The 24,149-nt window shown below is 41.9% G+C and overlaps 3 protein-coding genes across 5 annotated transcripts in view; 2 read left to right on the forward strand and 1 right to left on the reverse strand.

The window, feature by feature from the left end:
• The first annotated feature begins 5,216 nt into the window (after positions 1-5,216).
• CUNH6orf120 (chromosome unknown C6orf120 homolog) lies at positions 5,217-7,244 on the forward strand. The gene has a single exon (XM_017800694.2). It carries the CDS (start codon positions 5,973-5,975, stop codon positions 6,528-6,530), a length of 558 nt encoding a protein of 185 aa, XP_017656183.1. The 5' UTR covers positions 5,217-5,972; the 3' UTR covers positions 6,531-7,244.
• Positions 6,837-24,136, reverse strand: Phf10 (PHD finger protein 10). Of its 3 annotated transcripts, none has more exons than XM_008843390.3 (12): positions 23,904-24,136; positions 22,617-22,723; positions 20,429-20,559; positions 19,473-19,550; positions 18,485-18,618; positions 18,241-18,390; positions 17,438-17,547; positions 15,683-15,836; positions 13,187-13,342; positions 8,996-9,104; positions 8,531-8,719; positions 7,341-7,531 (listed from the first exon to the last, which is right to left on the reverse strand). In XM_008843390.3, the coding sequence occupies exons 2-12, from the start codon at positions 22,667-22,669 to the stop codon at positions 7,446-7,448; spliced, it is 1,350 nt and encodes a 449-aa protein (XP_008841612.1). In that variant the 5' UTR covers positions 22,670-22,723; positions 23,904-24,136; the 3' UTR covers positions 7,341-7,445. The 3 variants fall into 3 exon arrangements, with proteins under 3 accessions (XP_029424347.1, XP_008841612.1, XP_008841611.1); XM_008843389.3 differs by having other exon boundaries at positions 19,473-19,556; positions 23,904-24,135; XM_029568487.1 differs by lacking the exons at positions 22,617-22,723; positions 23,904-24,136 and adding an exon at positions 20,121-20,308 and having other exon boundaries at positions 6,837-7,531; positions 20,429-20,512.
• LOC115072083 (translation initiation factor IF-2-like) overlaps positions 24,049-24,149 on the forward strand; it is a 15,165-nt gene continuing 15,064 nt past the window's right edge. Inside the window, exon 1 of the mRNA XM_029568473.1 lies at positions 24,049-24,121. Within this exon, the coding sequence (XP_029424333.1) occupies positions 24,049-24,121 (73 nt within the window). The remainder of the gene's footprint in view (positions 24,122-24,149) is intronic.

Consider the following 24,149-nt stretch of genomic DNA (forward strand, 5'->3'; position numbering starts at 1 on the left):
AAGCTTGAACCTCACCTTGGTGTCTGTGTCGTCTTTCCGGGACTCTGCTGGACAGAGGCCCGGCTCGCGACAAATGGAGGCCCGGCTTACGACAGGCCACGAATGTTAACACTTTTTTAGTGTTTACTAGTCACTTGTGTTTCTTCTGAGAACTCTGTCCAGCTCCACGGTCCATTTTTAACTGCAGTTTGTTTTTCTTGCTGTTTAGGTTTTTGTTTTGGTTCTTTGTATATTTAAATCCACTGATAGACACAGCTGGCAGACTTTCATTTGGTGGGCTTCAGTTGTGTTTCCTTTGCTTTCTAGTTTTACAAGATCAGAATCTACAAGATATCACAGGCTGTGGAAACAGATACTTTGCATAGACATTGATAGATGGATCCACAGACCCTACACTGCAGTTTCTGACAATGAACAGGTTCCTGGGGCTACATCCAGGCACCAGTGTGGCATCCTGCTGCTGCTCTGGGTGAGGCAGCTGCTGGCAGGTAAGGTCCAAACTTGGGACCAAAGCAAGTGAGATACAGCAAAGCCATGCAGCGTGGCTCCCTATGCAGCCATGATCTCCAGAGGATGCAGGGGGCAAGTTAGAGGACTCAAACATGCCTCCCAGATTTTTGGCCTGAGGAACTAGGGCTACTATTTATGAGACAGAACAGTTTTGGTATGGGGGTATCACAAATTAACTTGAATATGAGAAGGTTAGATGCAAAGCTTCAACTGTGAGTTTTAGGCCCTGAATCCAACTTCCTTCCAATTACATGAGAAGAAATAACACACTTTCCTAATCCATGATGGGTAAATTCAGAAGGGAACTATCAGAGTGCCTCGTGTTGCCCTTTAGCATCCAGGAGCTAGCAGGGTAGGTTAGTCTAAATATCCAAGAGTTAAGACAGAAGGCACAGCAGTACCCCCCAAAGATGACACATCACAGGAGCAGCAAAGGCCAGCTTCTGAGGATATTAAGGGTGGGCATTTTGGGGATAAGAGACCAAACACACATATGCACATAGGCATGCACACACATATATGCATGCATCTTCACTCACATTTATGGACGTGGACACACACACACACACACACACAGTCCATGCATAGGCACATACCCACTACATAGTCATGCACAGGCACATACCCCCCCCCACACACACAAGCACAGCCATGCACAGGTACATACTCACACACATATGGAGAGTGGGATACAAACAGCAAGAGAGTAGAGGAGGAAGGCGTCTGGAGACAACTCAAGAACACGCTGCCACATCTTTTCAAGTGTTTTTTATTTACTCCTTGAGCATTTCATACATGTATATACAATGTATTTTGATCATACTCCTTCCACCCCTGCAGCTCTCCAGAACCCCTAACATATCCTACTTCTAATTTCAGGCCTTTTTTTTTTTTTTTTAATAACCCATGGAGTCCAATTAGTGGTGCCTATATGTGCATGGTTTAGAGTCATCATCTGCTGCATGGGCAACTGACCAGTGACCACAACAGCCAATGACTCTCCCTCTCCAGCAGCCATCAACTGTCAATTGCTCCTCAGCTAGGGGTGGGGTCACATGAGCCCCTCCCTCATCCATGCTAGAATTTTGACTGGCTTGACCATGCACTGCCATTATGTCTTAAAAGCAGAAAGCAAACACAACAGCTCCTGGCACCCAGTATCTGGCATCAGTGGAATAGTTTCCTGAGTAGAAATAAGTGTGAACATGCCATGGTGTCCTGGTATGGGCACAACAGAGGAAGGGATGCTACATAGAGGCTTGTCAGAGTGAAGAAGTCACTGGAGAATGCCTTGAAACTCAAGGGAAAGTCTGACTGTGCACACACAGCCAGACTCAGGAGGAGCCTCGAAGCCAAAGTCTGAGGCACTGGGCCAACTTGGCACAAATGCTGCTGCAGCCTCTTCCTGCTGCTGACCTTTGACAGTCTCAGCTAAAGCACCAGCCTCTTCCTGCTGCTGACCTTTGACAGTCTCAGCTGAAGCACCAGCCTCTTCCTGCTGCTGACCTTTGACAGTCTCAGTTAAAGCACCAGCCTCTTCCTGCTGCTGACCTTTGACAGTCTCAGCTGAAGCACCAGCCTTCCTGCTGCTGACCTTTGACAGTCTCAGCTGAAGCACCTGCCTCTCCTGATAGCAGCAATGTGAGGTGGTCAGGTGTGGAGGTATAGGGAAAATTCAGATCATCACATAAGGAGGACTGAGAGCCCCACACACCTGTAGTTCCTGAGTCCTTGTCTGGCTAGCTGACTACCTGCCCTCCCTCTAATCAGAGGGCAGATGGCCCCTAAACCTGACTGCCAGAGCAATTATTTCTGTGAACATGTCTGTTTTTCTATTCGCAGTCACTTAGTAGCTTTTCATCCAATGCTTTCAGTTTTCTTCCTGGCCAAGAATGTAGCAAAATCAACATTTCCCAGTTCTCTAAACATCAGGGGAGCTATGCTAGTACACACCAGTGAGTGCAGCTCTAGAACAATTATCACACTGATGCATAGGCTTGGTCTATGATGTCCCTCTGTTGTCTACCCAACAAAATGAAGAAGGCTGAGGGCCCAAGGTACCTCCCTGTCTGCTGTATGAGAAACAGACTTTGCTGTGCTAAGGCATCTACATTTTGAGGTGACTTCCCAAAGATTTTCCTGACTAATGTAGAACCAGATACCTTGAAAGGTACTGTGGGACACTACTCAGTGACTGAGTTGGGGGCAAAGAAACTGCCTCAAGACACAGAATGCCCAAGATTCATGATGTACAGTGGTAAAGCATAGGCCAAGAACGTCCAGTAATATACTGGATGACTACGTGTGTACTGATCACAAGGCCTTACAGGAAATGATCAGAAAGAACGTTAGTAAGCCATACACAAACTTGACATGTATATTAGTTTTCTGTTGCTATGATAAAAACACTGACCAAAGCAACTTTATAAGAAGGAAGAATTTATTTGACTTATGATTCCACAGGGTTAGAGTCCATCATGGCAACAAGACGGTGGCTGGAGCAGACAGGGGAAGCAGAGAGAGAGAGAGAGAGACTGGAAGTCTGACAAGGCTTAAGAATTCTCGAAGCCCACCTCCAGTGACGTGCTTCCTCCAGCATGGCCATACTCTCTAAGGCCTTCCAAAACAGCACTACCAACTGGGGACAAAATGTCCAGATACTTGGAGCCTATGGGGGACATTCTCATTCAAACCACCACAACATGGCACTGTGGGAGCCAGTAGAAGTAGAAAGTGTGCAGAAGCACAGAGGCTTCCAGGCTGGGATCAAGCACCTTGCGCTGCCCAAATCAGGCACAAAGGGCTTTCAAGCTTTGGCCTTTTAGTCAAGAACACCTCAAGGGCAGTTACCTCTAGTCCATGTGACCTTATGGTATGAGCCAACAGGAGAGAAAGCATGCAAAAAGAAGAGAAGAAAGATGATGGTGGAAGTGGCCGCACCTAGAACTACGGGGACACACACTGGCCAGAGTCTACTATGTTCTCCAAGGAACCATGAGGACAAAGAAACAGCCAGCCAAGAATAAAGAGCAGCTGATAACTCCACATAAAGCACCTCCCCCGGGGAGTGGGCCATGCACTCTAAGAGGGCACAGCCCACTTCAGATGCCAACACAGTGGAAAAACAGGCAGTGTGGAATAAAGCACATCACAAAAGAAGAGCCACCAGAATCAGGGTGCAGTCAGAGAAACACTCCCAGCTCCACTGGCAGAGAGTCTGGACTGCAATGGTGAGCAGCCTCTGCAGCTTTCCTTACAGCGGCCTGACTGCACCCAACACTGCACCCTAGTGGGAGCCAACAGTGCATCTTAACTCACAGGTCTCTGGATTATGAGCAGCCTCACCCAGGCCTCCTGAAGAGAACTCTGCAAGGAACGTAAATATGCCCCACATGCTGCGTGCCCTGACCAAGGAACTCCCTTTGGGATGGCCTGTTCTCCAAGTAGCATCTAGAGAAACAGATTTTGTTAGCAGGAGAGAGACTGTTTGTTTTTCAAATCTTTGCCATTTCCTTCTGGACACAGAACTAGTATTATCCCCACCCCACCCCAACTCCCCCATAGTTAGGTGCAACCACATGGCTCTGGTCTAGCCAGCGTAGCAGGGAGATACAGTATGCAGGCATGAGTAACATAAGTCGCTTTACAAGCATGTCCCCTGAAAGCCTCAGCTACCTGACCCTCCCCCAACAGTGGCTGAATGGAGAGGCTTCAGAAGCCTATAAAAGGTGGTACCAGGGGATGGAAGGGGTTCCCAAGATGCCTGAGAAGAGGATCAGGCCACAAACAGCCACACAGGACCCTATGCAGAAGGGAAAGACTATTACTCCTCCAGGGCTGTTGAGTAACAGCACTGAACCTGCCCCCATAGTGTGCAGTCTTACTTTAAATGACAAAAGCAAGCACATGATTAAGCAGTTAAACAATGCAGATGCCACACCAATAACGCTGGTTCTTGGTTCTTCTTCCCTACCCAGCTTACTGTGCTTCCTCAGAATAACCCATGGAATACATCCCACAGACATCCTACACAATGCACACCAGAGAAATAAGGCTGAGAGGAAAGACCAAGTTTATTCTTCTAGTGAATTTACAGTGTATCTAAGGTTAGGCAAGCAAATCAATCAAGGCAGAAAGGAGTGACAGATTAAAACCTGTGGTTTTGTAAAGCTAAGTCAGAAAACAAAGCAATCATGTGAAATACACAAAAAGCTGCACAGTCAATGCCCTTTCAGAGATACAGAATTAGTACATGTGAATTGCAGAAAATGAGAAAGTGTATATAAAAAAAGAACTATTCTGTTACTCAAGGAGCATGATTGTGATAAGCTTATGGATTCTATGTAACTATGTATAGTTTTAGGGGAAAATATGTTTCCTTCTGATTATACAAGATTCAAGTATTTGTCTCTTAGCTATGAAGGCAGAATCATGTCACTTCATTCTTGAGTTTGGAAGATACAATTAGGCAGTTCAATACCAGGATGAGCTCCCACAAAAAAATGACCAGACCCTAAACTACTCCTGAAACTTAGAGCAAATGATAAAGCTCTCTACATTAGCCAGGAGGGGAACTGGGTTCCAACTCAGGTACTGTGAGAATAGACCTAGATATTCAGGGGGTCTAAATATGATCAAGATACATACACTAGAAAACACAAAAATTCACTAGAAAAAATTTTAAGTCATTTCCTTCTTCGATGGTTTAAAACAAATCCCAAACCATCTGGATGCTGCGTGCACTGGTCCAACCCGACAGGCTTCCTCCAGATTGGTGAGCAGGCAAAGCCGGGTCCGCACCCAACGCTGCGATCAGCCCGAGGCTCAGCCCTTCGGAGGCCCAGGTCGCCCAGGCCGCGGGGAGGAGAGGAGAGGAGGAGCCCAGGCCGCGCAGGCCACCACTAGCCGGAGCTCCGTGGACAGGCCCAGGGCCAACTCCTCCCTCACGGACCGACCCGGCCGCCGAGCCCGGGCTCCCTCACCTACCGTCCCGCGGGCCCGGACGCCGCGGCTCAGTGAACTCGCCACCCGCCCGCGGCGTCACTGTGGTAACGAGAAAGCGGCCTGGACACCACGCCCGCGAACCCTGGCCCACAGAGCGCAGCGCGCTTCCGGAAACCCCGGCTTCCGGAGCACGTCACTTCCGGGAGCGGCTCCTCTTCCGTCTGCTCGAGCTGGGTCCCGGCCGGGCCTGGATGTTGTGGGAGCTGCGCGGCCTGCGGGGCGGGGCGGTGAGTCGGAGCGGGCCTAGCCCTTCTCCAGCCACCTACGCCGGGCGCTGGCCTGCGGACCCCGTCCGCCTCCCTCTCTCTGCCCCGAACTCCCTCGGTCCCCGTCGGCTCCCCGGGACCCCGGTGCGCGCTCTCGGGCCGGGAGGCCAGGCCCTGTGGTCAAGCTTGTCGCCCGTGCCTTCACAACGCAGCAGCTGCAGATGAGGGGCTCCCCGAGCTGAGCGCCTGGCGATGGCCGCTCCCTGGAGGTTCGCCCTGCTGCTGGTCCTGGCGGCCCAGGCGGTGGCCCCGGGAAAGTGCTCGGAGGACGACGACGTCCCGGAGGAGTGGCTCCTTCTGCACGTGGTCCAGGGCCAGATAGGAGCCGGAAACTACAGCTACTTGCGGTTGAACCATGAGGGCAAAATCATTCTCAGGATGCAGAGCCTGAGAGGGGACGCAGACCTGTACGTGTCCGACAACACGCTGCACCCCAGCTTCGATGAGTACGAGCTGCAGTCGGTCACCTGCGGCCAGGACGAGGTCTCCATACCTGCGCACTTCCAGCGCCCGGTGGGGATAGGAATTTATGGACACCCATCACACCTCGAGAGCGACTTTGAGATGAGGGTATACTATGACAGAACAGTGGATCAGTACCCATTCGGGGAGGCTGCCTACTCTGCTGACCCCACGGGAGCCGGTCAGAAGCAAGCTTACACTCCGGAGGAGGCGGCCCAAGAAGAGGAGTCCCTCCTCTGGACGATATTGATTAGCATTTTGAAGTTGGTACTTGAAATTCTCTTCTGATTTCTTGACCACAAATCTTTATCTGCGCGGGGTGATAACAGCTTGCTGCAAACCTAGCTACTTGGTGAAATTGTGGTTACCTTTTCTACACTAGGATGAAAAAATAAAGCCATACCAGTCTCGTTACCTCAGTTACTCCCAAACAGAAACGGCAGCAAGCACAATATTTTAAAGATCAAAAGTCCTATAAAAGGAGTATGCTCGCTCAATAAAACGTTTAAACACATCTTGGTTAGTCAGGTGAGTAAAAAGATTATTGCAGTAACAGGTTATATAAACCAAAGTCGAATGACCTTTTCATGTTGGTTCCAGATCAGATTAAAAGGCTGAGAACTTTAGAAATGCTGTAGACATTGTAAATGAAGTTCAGCTGTCAAGTTTTAAAGAGGCACCAAAACCAAGGAGGAGATGCCATAGCACCCTAACTTTTCCCAAGCCTCGGCCTTCCTGACAGGCAGGTATTTGCAAACTGTTGCTGTGCCAGCTGACGATTCCAAATCCAGCTGTACCAGACCTTACACCATTTGCCCTGGGGGCTAATCAGAACTCTGGTTAAGAAGTAACTGATAAATAAAGTAGGCCAGGAACTACTACCACAGGTGGGGGTAGCCTGGCACTAGCAGTAGCTGGTCAGGCTCAAAAAGGAAGAAATACTTAAGTTGCTACATATTTCTGCTGAATCCTTGGAAAAAGACAACACTAAGATAATTTTTTTAAAAAAGAAAACAAAAACTGGGGAAATGAGCCATTTCTCTGGACTTAATTTCAGGGTAGGAGTTGCTGATAATGAAATAAATCAACTTGCAGATGTTTAAGGTCATACTTAATTCCAAAAAAAAGGTTTTTATTGGCATAAAAATGAAAATGTAAATAAATTGGCACCAAATATCCCAAACATTAGGGTCAAAAACTATCTTATCCCTCTTTGCTGTTTTTCCCCCTTCTGCCCACTTTCCTGGGTGTGGGGGGAGCTCGCTGACAACAGTCACAAATCCAGCGACCTAGGAGAAAAATTGTTAGTTAATATGGAGTGGAATTTTATTTTTACAGGACTGAGTACTAAACCATCTAAACTCATTCCTGGGCTATCAATAGTGATAACAGGGATTTTTCTGTGGAGAGAGCAGTTATGAGCTCCTTAAGCCAAGGAGTAAAATACAACACTGAGGTGATCAGTGTAACCAATACTATGTGAAATTTAGTGAAAGGCAGGGTTGGGGAAAGAGGACTATACAGTCATTTGTACCTTATAAAAATTACTGCACTCCTTCCTAAAATTCACACGCCACTGTGCTTTTAAAAACCAACAGCACAATTCCTAACATAGAACCTGTTAGGAATTTGGCTATCACTTTTTTCTCTACTCTTAACAGGAGCTTCTCTCCAGTCCTGATGTACTATGCTAACATGGCATTTTAAAACTAGCACAATAAATTATCCCAAGTACTTGATCTGAATTACTACAGAACCTTAAATGATTCTCCAAGTTGCTTGCTTCTAAATGATTCCCAGGAAACTTAGTTTTATAGAGTACTATACAGTGTTAACTATGCAACTAAGTTCTAAAATTGCACAATTATCTTTATGTTTTAGTGTAATTACTGTGATTTGCTCTGATTCTGTGTCCATCCTATCTGGAACTGTCACATTGCCTCTTTATAGAAAGATGTCCTAGTATGTATAAAGGCATAGAAGTCACTTTGTTAAAAGTTTCTAAATAGATGACTAATAAAAATAAAATCAAAGCATTGAAACTGCTGCTCTGTTACTTTAGCAAACACGAGCCCATTCTGTACCTCTTCTAGCCTAGGCATTCTGCCATCTCATTTGTCCTTCAGTTGCAAAGGATGTCTAAGGATAAAAAGCAGGTAGCCATGACATGAACAATAGCAGCTTTGATCATGGCAGAACTGTGTGTGTTCATGTCTTTTATATGCCCTTAAAAAAATGCTGAGAGCTTCATCACACAAAGACAATGTGTTGTTTGTTTTCATCTTTACCTGATGGAATAGCACCAAGGCCCACACAAAAAGTATGATAACCTCTGTCACACACATCACAGAACATCATTTCTTCTTCATGGTGGGGCTGTCCACATACAATGCATGTTTTACACTCCATACACTGCCATGGGTAGGTTTTAATCATAGAAACAAGCTCCATGGTCATATCCAAGCAAGAAGGGTGGCCTAAATCAAAACCAACATTAGTAGCATTTCACAATACAACTTTTAATAAGGCTTATAAAATAGTAGCTGCTTTAAGACTGCCCAAGAATGGCTTTCATGCTTAATGTTACCATAGGAACATTATGGTATAAAAATCAATAAAGATATATAGACTATATTCTAATAAGTGACTATCCATTTGATGGCTGGTGGACACCTAGCTGACACCTATAAACCCTAGCTTTTGAAGCAACACTCAAGGTGGGGTTAAAATCTTAAGGAGACATCTCTACTTACCACTGTTATCACACTGGGAGCAGTGTATAAGTGATTCAGCCTTTCCTTTCTTGTTGGACTCCTTACCCTTCAGACAAATTCCACATAGAGCATTTGGAATGACCTTTGGCTGGAAGGGCAGAAGAGGGGCTATAAATTCACGCCAGAAGAGCTCACTAGGGGTCAAAAGGAATTCTGTTATTACCTTAACTTTCAGTAACGTGCTAATGAGAAGCTTTTAGTAAAACAGAACTGGATACAAGTTGGCTCAGAACACAGAACCTACCAATGCAGGCCCTAGACTGTACTCGGTAAACAGAATGAACTTGTGTTTTTAAATGTAGCATTCTACACTCCCTACACACAGCACCATCTGTGTAAGACCAAGAAGGAAATATGAAATACAGTGTCAAATGTCACTAATTGGGAGAGAAAATGTGAGTACTGAATGACCACACAAGCTAAGCCTGGGTTTTAAGCCACTTACATATTCACTTTGTTCTGGAATTTTGCCAAAAGCTATAAAACTGAAGCTTTAAATTCAAAGTTAAAAAAAGAAAATGTTTTAACATTTTTAACTGAAAGACGTCTCATTCCTACACCGTCATGTGCATAGATGTAGAAATCCGCATTGTACAAATATTCTTGTTGCATGTCTAATAAATTAGAAGAACTGGTAAAGGTTCCAAAGAAGCATTTACCAAGAAATGAAAAACATAAAAAGGAAGTGTTTTAGACAAGCAACAATTGTAGTCAAGTAGGAAATATATAAAACATTTTAAGTATTAGCTTTCAGATAAAAAACATACAAAGTATTTGGGCTTTAAATATGGAATAAGACAAAGGAAAAAGGGTCCCTACACCTAAAATTACCAGGGTGAGACATAACCTTGACCTTCACAATGATCTGAATTTGTACTGTAGGTATGCATGAACAAATGGTTAAAAAATGGGGGGACAAAGATGGAATGGGGGCAGGGAATATTCCAACACAATCTAATAGGTCTCATCTACCTTTTCTAAGTTACTGCACCACAGAGGGATCTAAGCTCAAGCTTTTTAAAAGCAGTATCACTTTAAATGTCTCACTGCCACTCCCATAACCTGTTAGACCTAACAAATTTTCTTTGCAAAAGATGACAGAGGCATTCAAAAACAATTTTTGGCTTATTTATTTTAAAAAGTCAACCTTATACATAAATATAATAAAAACAGTAACTAAACAATCACAATGTCTCTACAAAATAGTAAATATCATGGAAGTTAAACAAACATAGAAAGTGTCCCCATCGACTACTCTCCGTCTCTGTTTTTGACCCTACTCTCAGCATCCGACAGCCGTGACCCTCTGCGGTTCCTGCTGCATCCTAAGCACATGGCTTCACTGTGTTTCTGGACCTCAGTAAAAAACAGCTAGGAAGTATAAGTCTAAGGTCTACAGTTACAGTTGCTACTAGGGTCGAATCTGTAACTGCCATAATATGCAACAGAACCCTAACTCTGAATAACCAAAACTAAGAAATCCCTTTTGGTTATGCTACCTGCACTAAATGTAGACAATTGATGTATTTAATGCTTTAAGTTAGATACTGGCATAGTAAGTCCTCCTAATTATCTCACTAAAGTCAGGGAAGTAACCATACAGTAATTAATTCTAAAAAGAGAACTCCTCAGAGGAGTTGCTTTACAAAACTCAAAAGCAAAACAACACAAGTCTAGGTATTCACATTCTAGAGCAATTCAAGTTCTACAATCATTAAAATACACATATGCCTGTGATAAAAAGACACTAAGAAAATTCAGGGTTTACTTTTAAAATTATACATAATGTTCTGTTAAACCACTTAAATGTTTTTCTTACCCAATAATCTTCATCTTGTTGAAAAGAGAAACATGAAATAGAACAGGGGAAGGAGGAAGATAGGAGAGAAGCAGAAGGGGGAGATGGACAGCCGTGGAGAGAGACAACAGGAGACAGCACTGCAGCACTTCCTACAACGCTGCTACAGGCAGACACAAAGCACATTGTTTCTGTTAGGATCTGGGCACTAAGAAACCAGAGCCTGCATCCAGGATCTGACAGACAAAATGAGGACCAGCACTGAGAGAAGGAAAAAAAAGGTACAGAAGTCCCCCACAGATGAAGGGGCAAGACCCTCTGCATCTCACTGTCGCCCTCTGCTTGACTTCAAATAACTGCAACATCAGAGTTTCACTGATGACAACAAAAAGTAAATAAAATACCCTAACAGTCTCCATCATCTCAAATAAAAGGCTCATAGGCTCATATACATTTAATTCTCTTGTTGAAAAATAGCAAAATAAGTGAGACTTTCATGGTAGCACTAATATAGTATTGATTTTAATTATATACATGTAGGCCTGAATCCTAACGATTATACTTTAATTTTCAGGTTAATGTAACCTAAATAACACTTTCCTACAAGTTAAGGGCAAGCACTAAACCATCTTATTAAATCACCTACATTATCATGTTTCTTAATTCCCATAGCCTGTGTATATGAACTTCAGCTTAAGTACCCGTGTATTTAGGCACATCTTGGCTTATTAATACTTTTCAGAGGTTAAACTTTCAATGACATAATATCTAGATATTGGCTATTGCCATCTCTGAAATATCTGGAACATTTTTAGGTACTAAAAATGTTCACAGATTATAAAATGTTTAATTTGCATATCAGGTTCCCTTGAGTACTACTAAGACTAACCTGAAGGATTTATTCACTAAATCGGTGATAATACAGCTACTTCTTCATTTCTAGCCCTCTCTATTTTAAATGCATGATCCAACAGGCTCATTGCTTAAAAGCCTCCTCAGCTCCGCCCACCGAGACCTCTGACCAGAGACATACAAACTTGCCCATGCAGGCTTGTTTCTGAAACGACATCTTTGGAGTTCATTTGCTTTCAATTACTAAACAGTAACTTAAATCTTTAGTTTACAAAGCTTAAACTATATATGTAAAAAATTTAAAAATTAAAAAAAAAAAAAAAATCACACAGCAGCAACCCACTGAAATCCACATGGAAAGGAAAGCTTGCCGAGTGAAGAGGCTTCGATCCTCTGGCCACAGCTGTAAAAGCATGTATTTTTTAAGCTGAGGATCTATATGTGTTCTTCTAATAACCTATGGAATACTCTTAACTTATTAATGAACTGTTAGAAACATCCCAGTAAGGCTGAGGGAAGATGATTCACAGCCCTCGTCCTGATTCTACTGTGCCATATGCCATAGTGACACTGTTATCACACAGGTGTTTAACAATTCCACTTGACAAGACTCTTAACAACCTTTCCTCAAATACACCTCCATACAGTAACAGGATGCACATTCTAAGCATCCCAGACAGAGCAACTGTCTGTGTACTATCACCATTTACAATGTACAGCTGAACACCATGAACTCATACTGGTGCTCTGTGCACCACCACAGCTGCTCACCTCTCATCCAACCATCTGAAGGGGAGAGGCAGATGAGGAAACATTAAAAACAATCATTTCTGATTACCTGTTTCTTTACTCTGAGAACAATCAGATCCAAACACTAAGTTTTACTCCTTGTCACAGAACAACATCAACTATCTGCCAAAGATTATGGTAAAACCACAATGTAAGTTAACAGGTTTCACTATTTTCTATCCCACACTTGGCAGAATTTGGCAGATTGATCAAGCAATCCTTGGAATAAACCCAGATATCCTTAGAAAGGCACTACTGAAACACCACCCTTGTGGTCGGACATCTCTAAATGTCCTCTGACGTCAAAGCTCAGCAGATTTAGCTTTACCAACTACTCGGGGAGTCAGAATGCCAGATGATCAGATCTTGTACTCAAAAAAGTAGTAAGTTCTGCCTTGAAATGTTTTAAAACCTCATGCTTGCCTGGTTATTATTTAAAAGGGACTAAAGAACCATAAAGAATACATATATCTATATATAGATATGTAGATATAGATATATAGATATATATATATAGATACACACACACACACAGACACACACAGTAAACAAGCTACAGCAAACAGTGACAGGAGAACCACTGGGAAAGAAAGCAAAGAAAGCAGGGGACAGGGCGCCATGGGAGACGAGTGAGCACAGTAAGCACAGCTCCAGTCAGGCTCAGAATTAACTTGTGTCAGGGAGAGAGGCTGGTCAGGAAAGAAGCTGAGTCAGGGGCTTTTTTCTTCTACCTTGTACCCAGGTACTGATTTGGACAGTACAGAACGTTTGCAGCCGTCTTTTCTTGGCGTGGTCACTCTGTCTTTTGATTTCTGTCTTCCCTGGAAGGGGTCCTCCTGGCTGTCAGGGGGGCTGTCTCCTTCAGAGACATTACCTGAGGAGCTATCCTGGAGAAAGAGAGGCAAAAACAGAGGTTCCTGGAATTGAGACAGAGTTAAGTGTACTTTTTTAATGTTTATTTTAGTGTATGAGGGATTTGCCTGCATGTGTGTAAGTGCACCACCCATGCCATGCAGTACCCTCAGAGGTCAGAGGTGTTGGATCTCCCTGGAACTGGAGTTATAGACAGTTGTTAGCTGCCATGTGGGTGCTGGGAATCGTACCCAGGTCCTCTGCAAGAGCAGCCAATGCTCTTAACGGCTGAGCCATCTCTCCAGCCCCATGTCTCCATTTTTTAAATTACAGAAAACATTTCTTAAGCTTTAAAGTTTCACCCAATGAAAAACAAAAAAAATTCTAAGAGACTTGTTTCTAGCAAGAGATGAAAATAGGTCGTGTTGGGGGCTAGAGAGATGGCTCAGCAGTTAAGAGCACTGACTGCTCTTAAAGAAGACCTAGGTTCAATTCCCAACACCTACATGGCAGTTAACAACTGCCTATAACCCAGTTCCAGGAAATCTGATGCCTTCTTCTGACCTCCTCAGGCACTGCATGACACAGGTGCACTTACACACATGCAGGTAATACACTCATACACATAAAAATAAATATTTGTTAAAAAAGAAAATAGGTCATGTTAAAAGTTACTTACCTTTCTAACTCCAACACACTTGAAGCTAATTCTATTTCTATCAGTAAGTGCCCAAATCAACTTTTTTTTCTGATATAAGTCAACAGGAATGGAATTACTAACTTCAGCTATTATTATATTATATTGCTTCAATATTTTCCATGTCACAAGGAAGCAGTTTTATACTCATAAAAATAAGTTTATTTCCTCTGAGTAACAGGAGTCATTAGCAAAGTCCTTCAACTACACAACCATGTTTACAACTCTGAAAATACACAGCTATGTCCTCAACTACCTACAAAAGTATCTGACATTTTACCTGTTCAAAATGTTAAGACCATTTAATAGTATCTGACCATTTAATTCACTTTATAATTTAAATTTCTGTAATTTGTATTCACAAAAATTATGAAAATTATAAATGAAAAAAATTAGGCTTTCTAGCCACCTGATAAGCCCCTGCACTGACTGGAAACACAAACTCGCCTCCTTTCTCTTGCTTCTCGGTCTTTTTCTGTCTATAGAAGCCCAGGCTCTCTCACACACACACCTGTAACACCTTACAATGTGCCCTCACTCTGGCAGTGTAATCCACAACTAGTTTACACTGCACATGTGTGTTCATGTGGTCAGAATGCACACTGTGTGCACATGGATCACACAGCATGTGTGCAAATGTGCTATGTCATTTTAATTAAGTGCTGTATTTCCCATCATTCCTTGAACTGCATTTCTTCCGCGTAAATGTAAACATAAAGCATTTTGGAAAAAGATTTATTTGTAACTTAACTACACGAAATGTTACTAACACATAAATCAACACTTTTTTCCCTATTTAAATTTTGCCAGCATCTGATTAAGTCCTTAAAATTAAGTCCTTAATATGAAGTCCTTAGCAAATTTTCCAGATCAAATTCTGTGAAAAAACTCTGGGTATACTATCAAAATGCTTTCCTCAAATGCTGGATTAATTTATCCTAAGAGCAGTGTGAGAAAGTTAGGTTCAGCATTGTTAATCTGCCATAGCTTCCCTCTACTGACAGGAGGCACTGCCACTGCAGACTTGAGTGAATCTAGGTGTGCTTTAGAAGCTGCTGACAAGAAAATGCAGCACCACTCAATGGTAGTATTCAGGTTGGCTATGGAGTAAGGTGTAAGATGGCTGGTATCTTATCTTAAAGGGCACTTCTGAAGAAAGTCATAACCCTAAACCCCAGTGTTACTGCTGTTCCTCATGTCCCAAAGGTATACACTTCCTCTTTCTTTGCAGCTAAACTTTTGCAACGAAAAAAGTCACCCAGGAAAACTAAACCAACAGTACACTATTATTAGTAAGAGTCTACAGGAAGCCTCAGGTTAAGCAAAAGGAACACAACTTAATATGCTGTCCCAATCCAAGAAAAATACATTTCCCTGTGTCAAAAGATCAAAGTTTGTTTGGGTCAGTATTTTAATCTACATCAGCAACAAGCTGGATAAAAGAGAGAAAACTAATGTTCTGTACAATTGCCTGTCTCATCACAATTAAGTTTTTAAATTCAAAACGTGCCAAAAAGCCATGCACAGCTTGCTTATGTCAACACACAATAAAGTATTCCTGAAAAAGCTTTCTGAAAATGTGTGCAACTGTTCAATGTGTGCAAGAGTTCAATTTAACATTCTAGGAAAGCAATCAGCACAGTTGAAGGATGCCTCTGGTTAAGGTTCGCATTCCTACCGAAGTGCCTTTATTTTTCCGCTTCTCGTCCCCTCGACCATCTTCACCATCATCTGAATCACCGTCACTGTCTAGTGCCGGGAGCTCTGGATCCAGAGGAGGCTCGTACAGGGCTGTGTTTAATGGCAGGTACCGAAGCTCATCTGGCGAGTACCTAAGTTCAGAGACTGCTTTTACTTCTCCTTGACTATTACAGGGAAAGACTATCATCTAAACTGTGACATTAACCTTAAACTTCACACTCCCAAAACTTTAGAAAAATCAGTACGGACGGTCATTTGGTTATCAGATAGGGCTAAGTAATGTTAAAAACTAAACATTTTTTTCATTTGACTGATGGTAAGGATATGCATTTAATCTTTCTTATCTAAAGGTAAGACTTTCTTCATTATCCTCAAAAAAAAGTAAAAAATGAGTAAAAAAATGAGTAAAAACTGAGTAATGTAGAAGCAGGCAGGGGTGAAAGCCAAGCACCTACAACAGCACATTAGTGCCTGGTCCCAGGGCCACCACATGCTCATATCACCTCCACACGTCTTGAGTTGTCCCTACTTCTCTGTGCTGTATCCCCCCCACTTGAAAACAGGCCAGAACAGGTCTATACACAAGACTGACAGGAGGATTAAATAGTTCATGGAGTACGCAATGTATGATATGAAGATTTGACTTAGGGTACAATTTTCAATATCGATTAACACATTTTTGTGAAGCATGTATTCCAATGTTTAAGCCTCTGCTAGGTCAGATGACCACCACCCTGACCTCAGGAGAGCTGTTCAGGAGCTCCTTCACTAAGACATCCCATCAGAACAGAATGGTTGAAAAACTGCCAGAGGACTTGGAATAATTTCCTAACTCAAAATATAAAGGAATTAAAATTTTCTGCAGGTGATTTAAATTAGACTGCTGACTAGCAAGTATGACTCCATTTTGTTTTAGATCATGCTCTAAAGAATATCCTCTTCCTGGGGCTGGAGAGATGGCTTAGCAGTTAAGAGCACTGGCTGCTCTTGCAGAGGACCTGGGTTTGATTCCCAGCACCCACATGGTGACTAACAACCATCTGTAACTCCAGTTTCGGGTGAATCTGACACCCTCTTCTGACACCCACGGGCACTGCACAACACGGGTGCACTTATATACATGTAGACAATACACTCACACAAAATATATTTTTTAAAAAAAGAAAAAAATTTTTAAAAAGATTATCTTCTGAGAACATACTTCTAGAGTAAGGTTTAATACTGAAGAAAAAGTTGAGATGTTAAAACAAGAAGAATCATGAGCCCTGGTTGGGGAGATCTGGATTACAGTTAGGCAGAAACAGCTGAGAGGTACACTTCTGTGTCCTGCCCACCCTGCCACCTACTCTGGTCCCTTTCGATCTCATCATTCCTCTCTGCACTGAATCAAAAGTACAGATCCAAGGAGGGGGCTGAGGCTGGACCTGAGATTCTAATTTCAAAAAAGCTTCCCCGTAATACCAGAGCTGCTAGCCCATGCTCTGCACTGTGAGCACTGAAGTGCTTCCAAATCTCAGGATGTCTGTGAAACCCAGACAGAGTGGGCACAGACGTGAGACTTCAGGCTTCATCAGCAGGCCTTTGGATTCTGATTGAATGGTACTCTTCAGAACACGAGAAGACAAATGCAGACACAAACCCTACACATCCTCTGGTGTCATTTATAAGCAAAAATCTTTAGGAGGCAAGTACACAGGGCTCTAAAACCGTGGTAAGTAAAAATACTGAATACCTCTTATAATACTCCTGGAACTGTCCGGGGATGAGCGCCACTGGGTAAGAGCTGACCTTCGTTCGATCAGTTGGCAACACTTTATACTTTCCTTGAGGTACCTGGATAACCTGTGTTAACGTCAAGAAACATGAAAAACAAACTATTCCAGGCTGGGAATCAAAGCTTCAGGAAAAGGTCTCTCATGCAACCACTACACCCCCATCCCATCCCACAGAAAAGCTAAGGATGTAGGTGACACTGGGCACAATAAACTAAGGAACAGTTGCTTTCTAGTCACACACTTGAGTTTTGCTTACTCTCCACCAGGAGCACAGATTCAAAGGAAAGGGAACATGTCTCTACCTTACTGTGCTGCCAAAGCCTGGAAACCTCTCAGCAGCTCACCAGCTACCTCTATGAAATGTGGGGGACACTGATCCAACCTCATGTGGCTATAATCACAACCAAAAGGACAAGCACAGTACACTCTTACAACCACCCTTGGGACACAGGAAGTGTGATACATAGCTACTATTAGCCTCTGAGTAGCTTCTCAGCCATAAAGCAAGAGATCTTGCAGGGGGGAAGACACGAAGAGAAGAGGGAGGAAGAGAGACAGCACGAACAAGTGCAGGCAGGCAAGAGGCACTGTCAGCACATCGTCAAAGTGGGGTCTTAACTTCTGGGAGAAATGGGAGAAAACGGACACAGGTGACACAAAAAGCAAACCACGGAAACAAAACCCAAAACCAGTAATAAGTAACGATCACTCTGCAGTAACAACAGAAGGATCCCCACAGCGTTGAACTAAGTCTCCCTACATGTGTCTGTAAGTCAAAATAAGCTCTTCTGTCCTCCATGCGTTCCCGATTTAAGTTGCTGTTAAATTCGGCTGCTTTTTTGGCTGCTTTCTTAATATACTCGGGTACTTTGCTGGCTTCAACTTTCTGAGTATTCTGCTGTTGCATTTGCTGAAACAGAAATTACAGTTGGAAGTCATATGTAACTACAAAATGTTATTTTCCCTAACTATTAAAAGAGATGCCAATCACCTCCATCACTTACAGAATACTCCTTATAATGATCTGTAATTCGCTGACGCTCTTTCTCTTGTAGAATGACAGAATATTCAGCATGCTTAGCTGGATATTCTTTTATCATTAAATCAATCACTTCATCACTGCGCAATGCTGTTAAGCCTATTTTAGGCCAAGAAAACAAGAAAAATCTTTTAACGCTAAGTGAACACAAGTACTTTTTCAAAATTAGCTTCTCTTTCAAACTATTCTACATTTAAAAAATCTTAAATAGTCAAAGCAAAATATTTTAATACATTTTAGAATAGTAAAATTTAATATCCACAATAAAGTCAAGCAACTAAAAGATTATCTCGTAAAAGCAAAGAAACCAATTCTTCACCTAAATGAGTTTCTTTTAGAGTCTATGTATATGAACATATCCCTCTGCTTAGAAATGAGTATTAATATACACTAACCACCAAGTAATACAGGACATTGATATGTAAAAAAATATTTCTCAATGTTTATGTCGTAGCCTTCAAATTATACCTCAGAAATATTATAACCAATTCAAATTTTAAAAATTCATCAGTATTCATACACATGCCATATAATATTCAAAACTTATGGCATCATATTTCACTGACCCTTGTAATGAATTATCATGAATCTGTGGCATTAACATGCAGCATTAACATCAAAGCAAAAATTACAAATGAAGCATGAGGTAATTACACAGAACTGAAACTTCTGCAAAATTCTACATTCTAAAACCTAAGGATCTACAGGTTCAATCCCAGTACAACAGAGATCAAGAGCTATACTTAGATATAAATTTTGCACACAAAATACATTCTGCCAACTCTAAGTTATTATTAGACAATTTATTATAAAGTTTCATTCATGCATCTTACATTTTAACAATAATCAAAAATGGGGTAAACTTAGCATTTAAGTACTTATTTTATTGACTCTGTTAAATATTTTAGAAAATTACACGTCCGCCTGAAAAGCCACACTGAGCAGCACATTACCTAGTGTGCACTGAGTTTCTGTGATGACGTTTAACTCTCGCAGGTAGAGTTTCTCCTTATGAGACAAATCTCGTCGCTCTAAATCTCCAAAAACAGAACAAAAGGACTTTAATAGTTTAAATACTTTAATAGCTTAACAGTGAAACATTATACATTTGTAAAACTTTTTAAAACTTAAAAATTATTTTTAAACACAACTCATACAATATATTAAGTATTAAGAGAACTACACAAAAATTCTTATAAATTCCAGAAATCAATATTAAAAAACTAAAAATAGAATAATTCAAATATTAACACAGTTAATCACAGCCTTCCTCAGATTCAGATAAGGCTGAGTTCATTCCTTTGGTCATAGAGCAACAGTAAAGATTGAAAAGCATTTAGCTATAAAGTGATTTTTTTTTTCCAAAATATTCCCCAGGTAGTTAGGCATGGTGTCACACACACATAAATCCCAGTACTTAGGAGGATAAGGCAGGAGGCTCAAAGCCAATGGCCTATGGAGTAAGTTTAAGATCAGCATCGGGGCAGTGAGTTCCAGGCCAGCTCAGGCCTACACAGTGAGGTCCTGTCCCTCCCTGTCCCAACCCCAACACACACCACCAAAAGAAAAAATTATCCCATTTAAAAAAAAAGAAAATTCACCTTTCCTATTCTGCCTTTGAATTAAATGGAGACACATAAGAATATACAAATTGTAGAATGAGATGCTGAGCACATTAAATTCAGCAGTGATAGGTGCTTTAAAAGTACATAAAACAGGGGTTGGGGATTTAGCTCAGTGGTAGAGCGCTTGCCTAACAAGCGCAAGGCCCTGGGTTCGGTCCTCAGCTCTGAAAAAAAAAAAAAAAAGACAAAAAAAAAGTACATAAAATAGAAAGAACTCATAACCAAGACCTGGAAGGGAAGAGCGTGCCGGGCACCATCCACTGCATGCACTAAGCCTTAAGTACCTGGGTACTTCCGCTTGAAGGAGGTCACACCCAAGTATTCACTGACTTGCTCCTGAAGCATGTAGTACTCTCCTGTCTCATCAGGTGGCCACTTGTACTCTATTAAGTTTTCTGCTGGATAGTAACTAAAGCTAAGACATAAAATACATATTATGCCTTATATTTAGCACTTGATACATTTTAATCATATTTTTATTTCAAATACTTTCAAAACAATTTTAAGTATTAGGTCTTTGCTATGACTATTTTGTGTTTATCAAAGAAAATTACAAAACATTTAGAAGGAAGAGAATCAATAATCTAAAACCTCACATCAAAAAACACAATGAGAGCTGGAGAGAGAGCTCAGCAGTTAAGAGGCTGAGTTTTTCCAGAAGACCAGAGTTCAAGTCCCAGGACCCAAGTCCATATGGTCCACAACTGCTTTTAACTCCAGCTCCAGGGGATCTAGTGGCCTCTTCTGGCCTCTGCAGACACCAGTACTGACATACACACACACACAAACACACACACGCACGCACACAAATAGCAAAACCAAAACTCCTAACAGGACAAATGCATTCTCAGCCTAGAGAAGAAGTGGCTAAAGCAAGGTGACAGCACCTCTAAAGTCTTTTTAATTTAATAGTCACTGCAAGTATTTCATCCACACAAGGCACAACTCAACTTCTGAGTCTTGTCTGTTGCTTAGTGAGTTACAAGCAGTCAAGAAAGCAGAATTCTAAGAATCTCTTTCTCAGTGAACTAGACAATAAACCATCATTTTGTGTCTTACATTCTACAAACCCAGAGCAAAGAAGAGTGCTATCTGGAGGTTCCACTACACTGCACACAACTGCCTTCCTGAACAGCAGAGTATAATGGACGTCAGAGTCTGAACCACCTGACTCCTAAATTGGAGTTAGGGATGTGATCGTATTTATTACATTTATTCATTTTTTTAAAGTGGCTCACCAAACACTGTTCTCCAAACTGAACTAGGAAACAATAAAACACACAACAGGAAGGAAAAGAACCTCACCTCCTATCATCACATGCAAAAATTAGCTCAAAATTAATCACAAAAAGTGCCTAGAAAACCCCAAGTTGGCAATGGAGTCTTAGACAAGAGACCAAAAACACAAGTTACAAAAAAGATTAAAAAATATTAAAAAAAAATTGTGACACTATCAACAATAAAGGGAAAAAAATCCATAGAATGGTAGAATATATTTACAAATTAGTATGCAGAATACATAAAGAACTACAACTCAACAACAAAAAGTATGTAAGAAACAGACAAAGAAAGGACTAGAGAGATGGCTCAATGGTTCTTGCAGAGGACCTGAGTTCAGTTTCCAGCACCCACATGGTGACTAACAACTATCACCAAAAAACAAACACAGAAAAGAAAGCGCAAGGATGTGAAGATATGAGAAGCTTTGCGTACTGTTGATGAGAATACACACACACACACACACACACACACGCACACAAACAGAATGGTTAGCCGCTGTGGAAAAGTAAGTTCCTCAGAAAGTAACAGAATTATCATATGACACACCTACTGTGAGATCTATATCCTCAAGGAATTAAAAACAGCAATTCGGAATGTCAGTGTTCACTACAGCATTGATCACTCCAGCCAAAAGGTGAGAGCACCACAAATATTTGGCAGTATATGGGTGTGTAAACAAAATGTGGTAATTCATGCAATGGAATATAGTTCAGATTTCAAAGATGAAATTCTGACATAAGCTCCAAAATGTATGAACCCTGAAGACACTGTGCTTAAGATTAAGAGAAAGTCAGATACTAGAGCAGCTCTCTTGAGGTAGCTGATGTTATCACATTCAGTGGCAGAAGGCGGATGGTGGTTGCCAGCAGCTGGAGGAAGAGGAGCTCCTGGTAGGCTATGCAGTTTGTTCTGAGTTAGTAAAAATCTTCTGGAAACACAGCTGGTCCTGATGGTTGCAGAACATCGAGAGTGTAAAATGCCACTAAACTATACACTTAAAGTGTTACAACAGTGACTTTTAGTTATCTATTTTACAATATTTTTCCATTATTCTCAGGAGCAAAGCCAACCTTGGTGTCATATTATAAAATATCACAATTTTTAATAATTGCATTTGCCAGGGCCTAGGGGCAGAAGACGACAAGGAAAACACTTCAGGAAAGTTACTACTGAATACTCAAGTGGTGGTACCTCAGATCTTGACTTGAAGTCTCACAACTCCTTGAGCTGTCTCCTGAGCCCATTCGCCTCCTTTTGGATGGATGGGTCCCATCATTTGAGTTATCTTCATTATCATACTATACATTTAAAAGATTAAAACACAATAATAGAGAATGAATTTTAAAAAGAATGATTATGTATCTTTCCAGACTGCCTAAATCTCAAGAAGCAAAAGTTTATTTATAACTAGTCCTTTGAAAGCCTAATTTCTTAGTATAATTAAAAGGACAATAAATTTGGCATACTCAAGTGGACTAAACTAAAAACTCATCTTCAACCCAAACAAAACATAATTTTCAGCTACATTTTTAAAAAATATACTCTACTTTCACTTTCTTACCAACTAGGGTGGATTTAAATGCTTTCTGCTTTTAACAGCCACATCACTCTCAAACTAAAGCCTTCTTATCTGAGCTGGGAAAATTTTTAAGTATTATTAAATTTTCCAGTATTCACTCAACTGATCTATGGAAGCATATTTTAATGGACTACTTTTTCGAGACTTATAGCCCTGTGAAAAGGAGACACAGGAGGACTAAAAACACGTTACCAACTCAGCACATTGTGACACGCACAACAGGGGCTATATATATGATCCTCAGCAATCCCACTAAGGAAATGAGTGGTCAAACGTTTAAAAAAAAAAAAAAAAGACTAAATTTACACTCTACCCATGGCTTAAGTTCAAAAAGTCAGATGTATTTTTCAAATCTAGGTAATGGAGCTTCCAACACTAATACAGCTGGCTAAATACCATAGCCCTCTTGCTACATGTTAAAATAAAAACACAGTAAAGAGAATAAACCAGTACTAAGTCAGGCATGCCAGTGCTGGATTGTCTAGGGTCTTGGTGGGCACTACATCTCACCAGCTGTGTGATACTCCTGCAAACTTCTTATCTAAAAAGCTGGATGGCTGACACAAGGATTCAATTAATACACGGAAAGCACGTACCTGACTCGTAAAAACGTTATGATTATTAGAAGTTTTACACTTCGTTTTGTCTCCAGCTCCTAGGAACTTACTACGATTCTCTAACAAATAGTAAAGTAGACAAAACCATCCCTTTTCCACTCCTGATTAAGCAGACTAAATACCCCGTTTAAAATTAGCAAGAGTTGGAGAGTAATCTAATTTAAAAATTCACAATTGCAACATTTCATATTCCGCACTTCATTTTCAGCACTCAGGTACGTATTTACTTGTATTTTAATAATCTTCATGTCAACACTTCCCTTCGGCCAAAACACGACTCACTCAAGAAACAGGAAGGGAGCTGGACACTGACAAGTTAAGCAGCTCAAGCCGCTCCTCAACGTGCCCCGCTCGCAGGTCGGCTCCAGGCTCCAGCTCCGGCGGCGCGGCTCAGGGCTGCGGCCGTCCGCAGAGCCCGGGGCGGACGATGCTCCCGGAGGCCCCGCGGGGCCAGGGGCGCACGTGGCCGGCCGCTCTGCTCCACCCGCGGACCTCGGCCGGTCAGCGCGCTCTCCGCCGACGGGGCAC

This window comes from Nannospalax galili, unplaced genomic scaffold (assembly GCF_000622305.1).
Source record: "Nannospalax galili isolate Female #2095 unplaced genomic scaffold, S.galili_v1.0 scaffold60, whole genome shotgun sequence".
Taxonomy (NCBI): Eukaryota; Metazoa; Chordata; class Mammalia; order Rodentia; family Spalacidae; genus Nannospalax; species Nannospalax galili.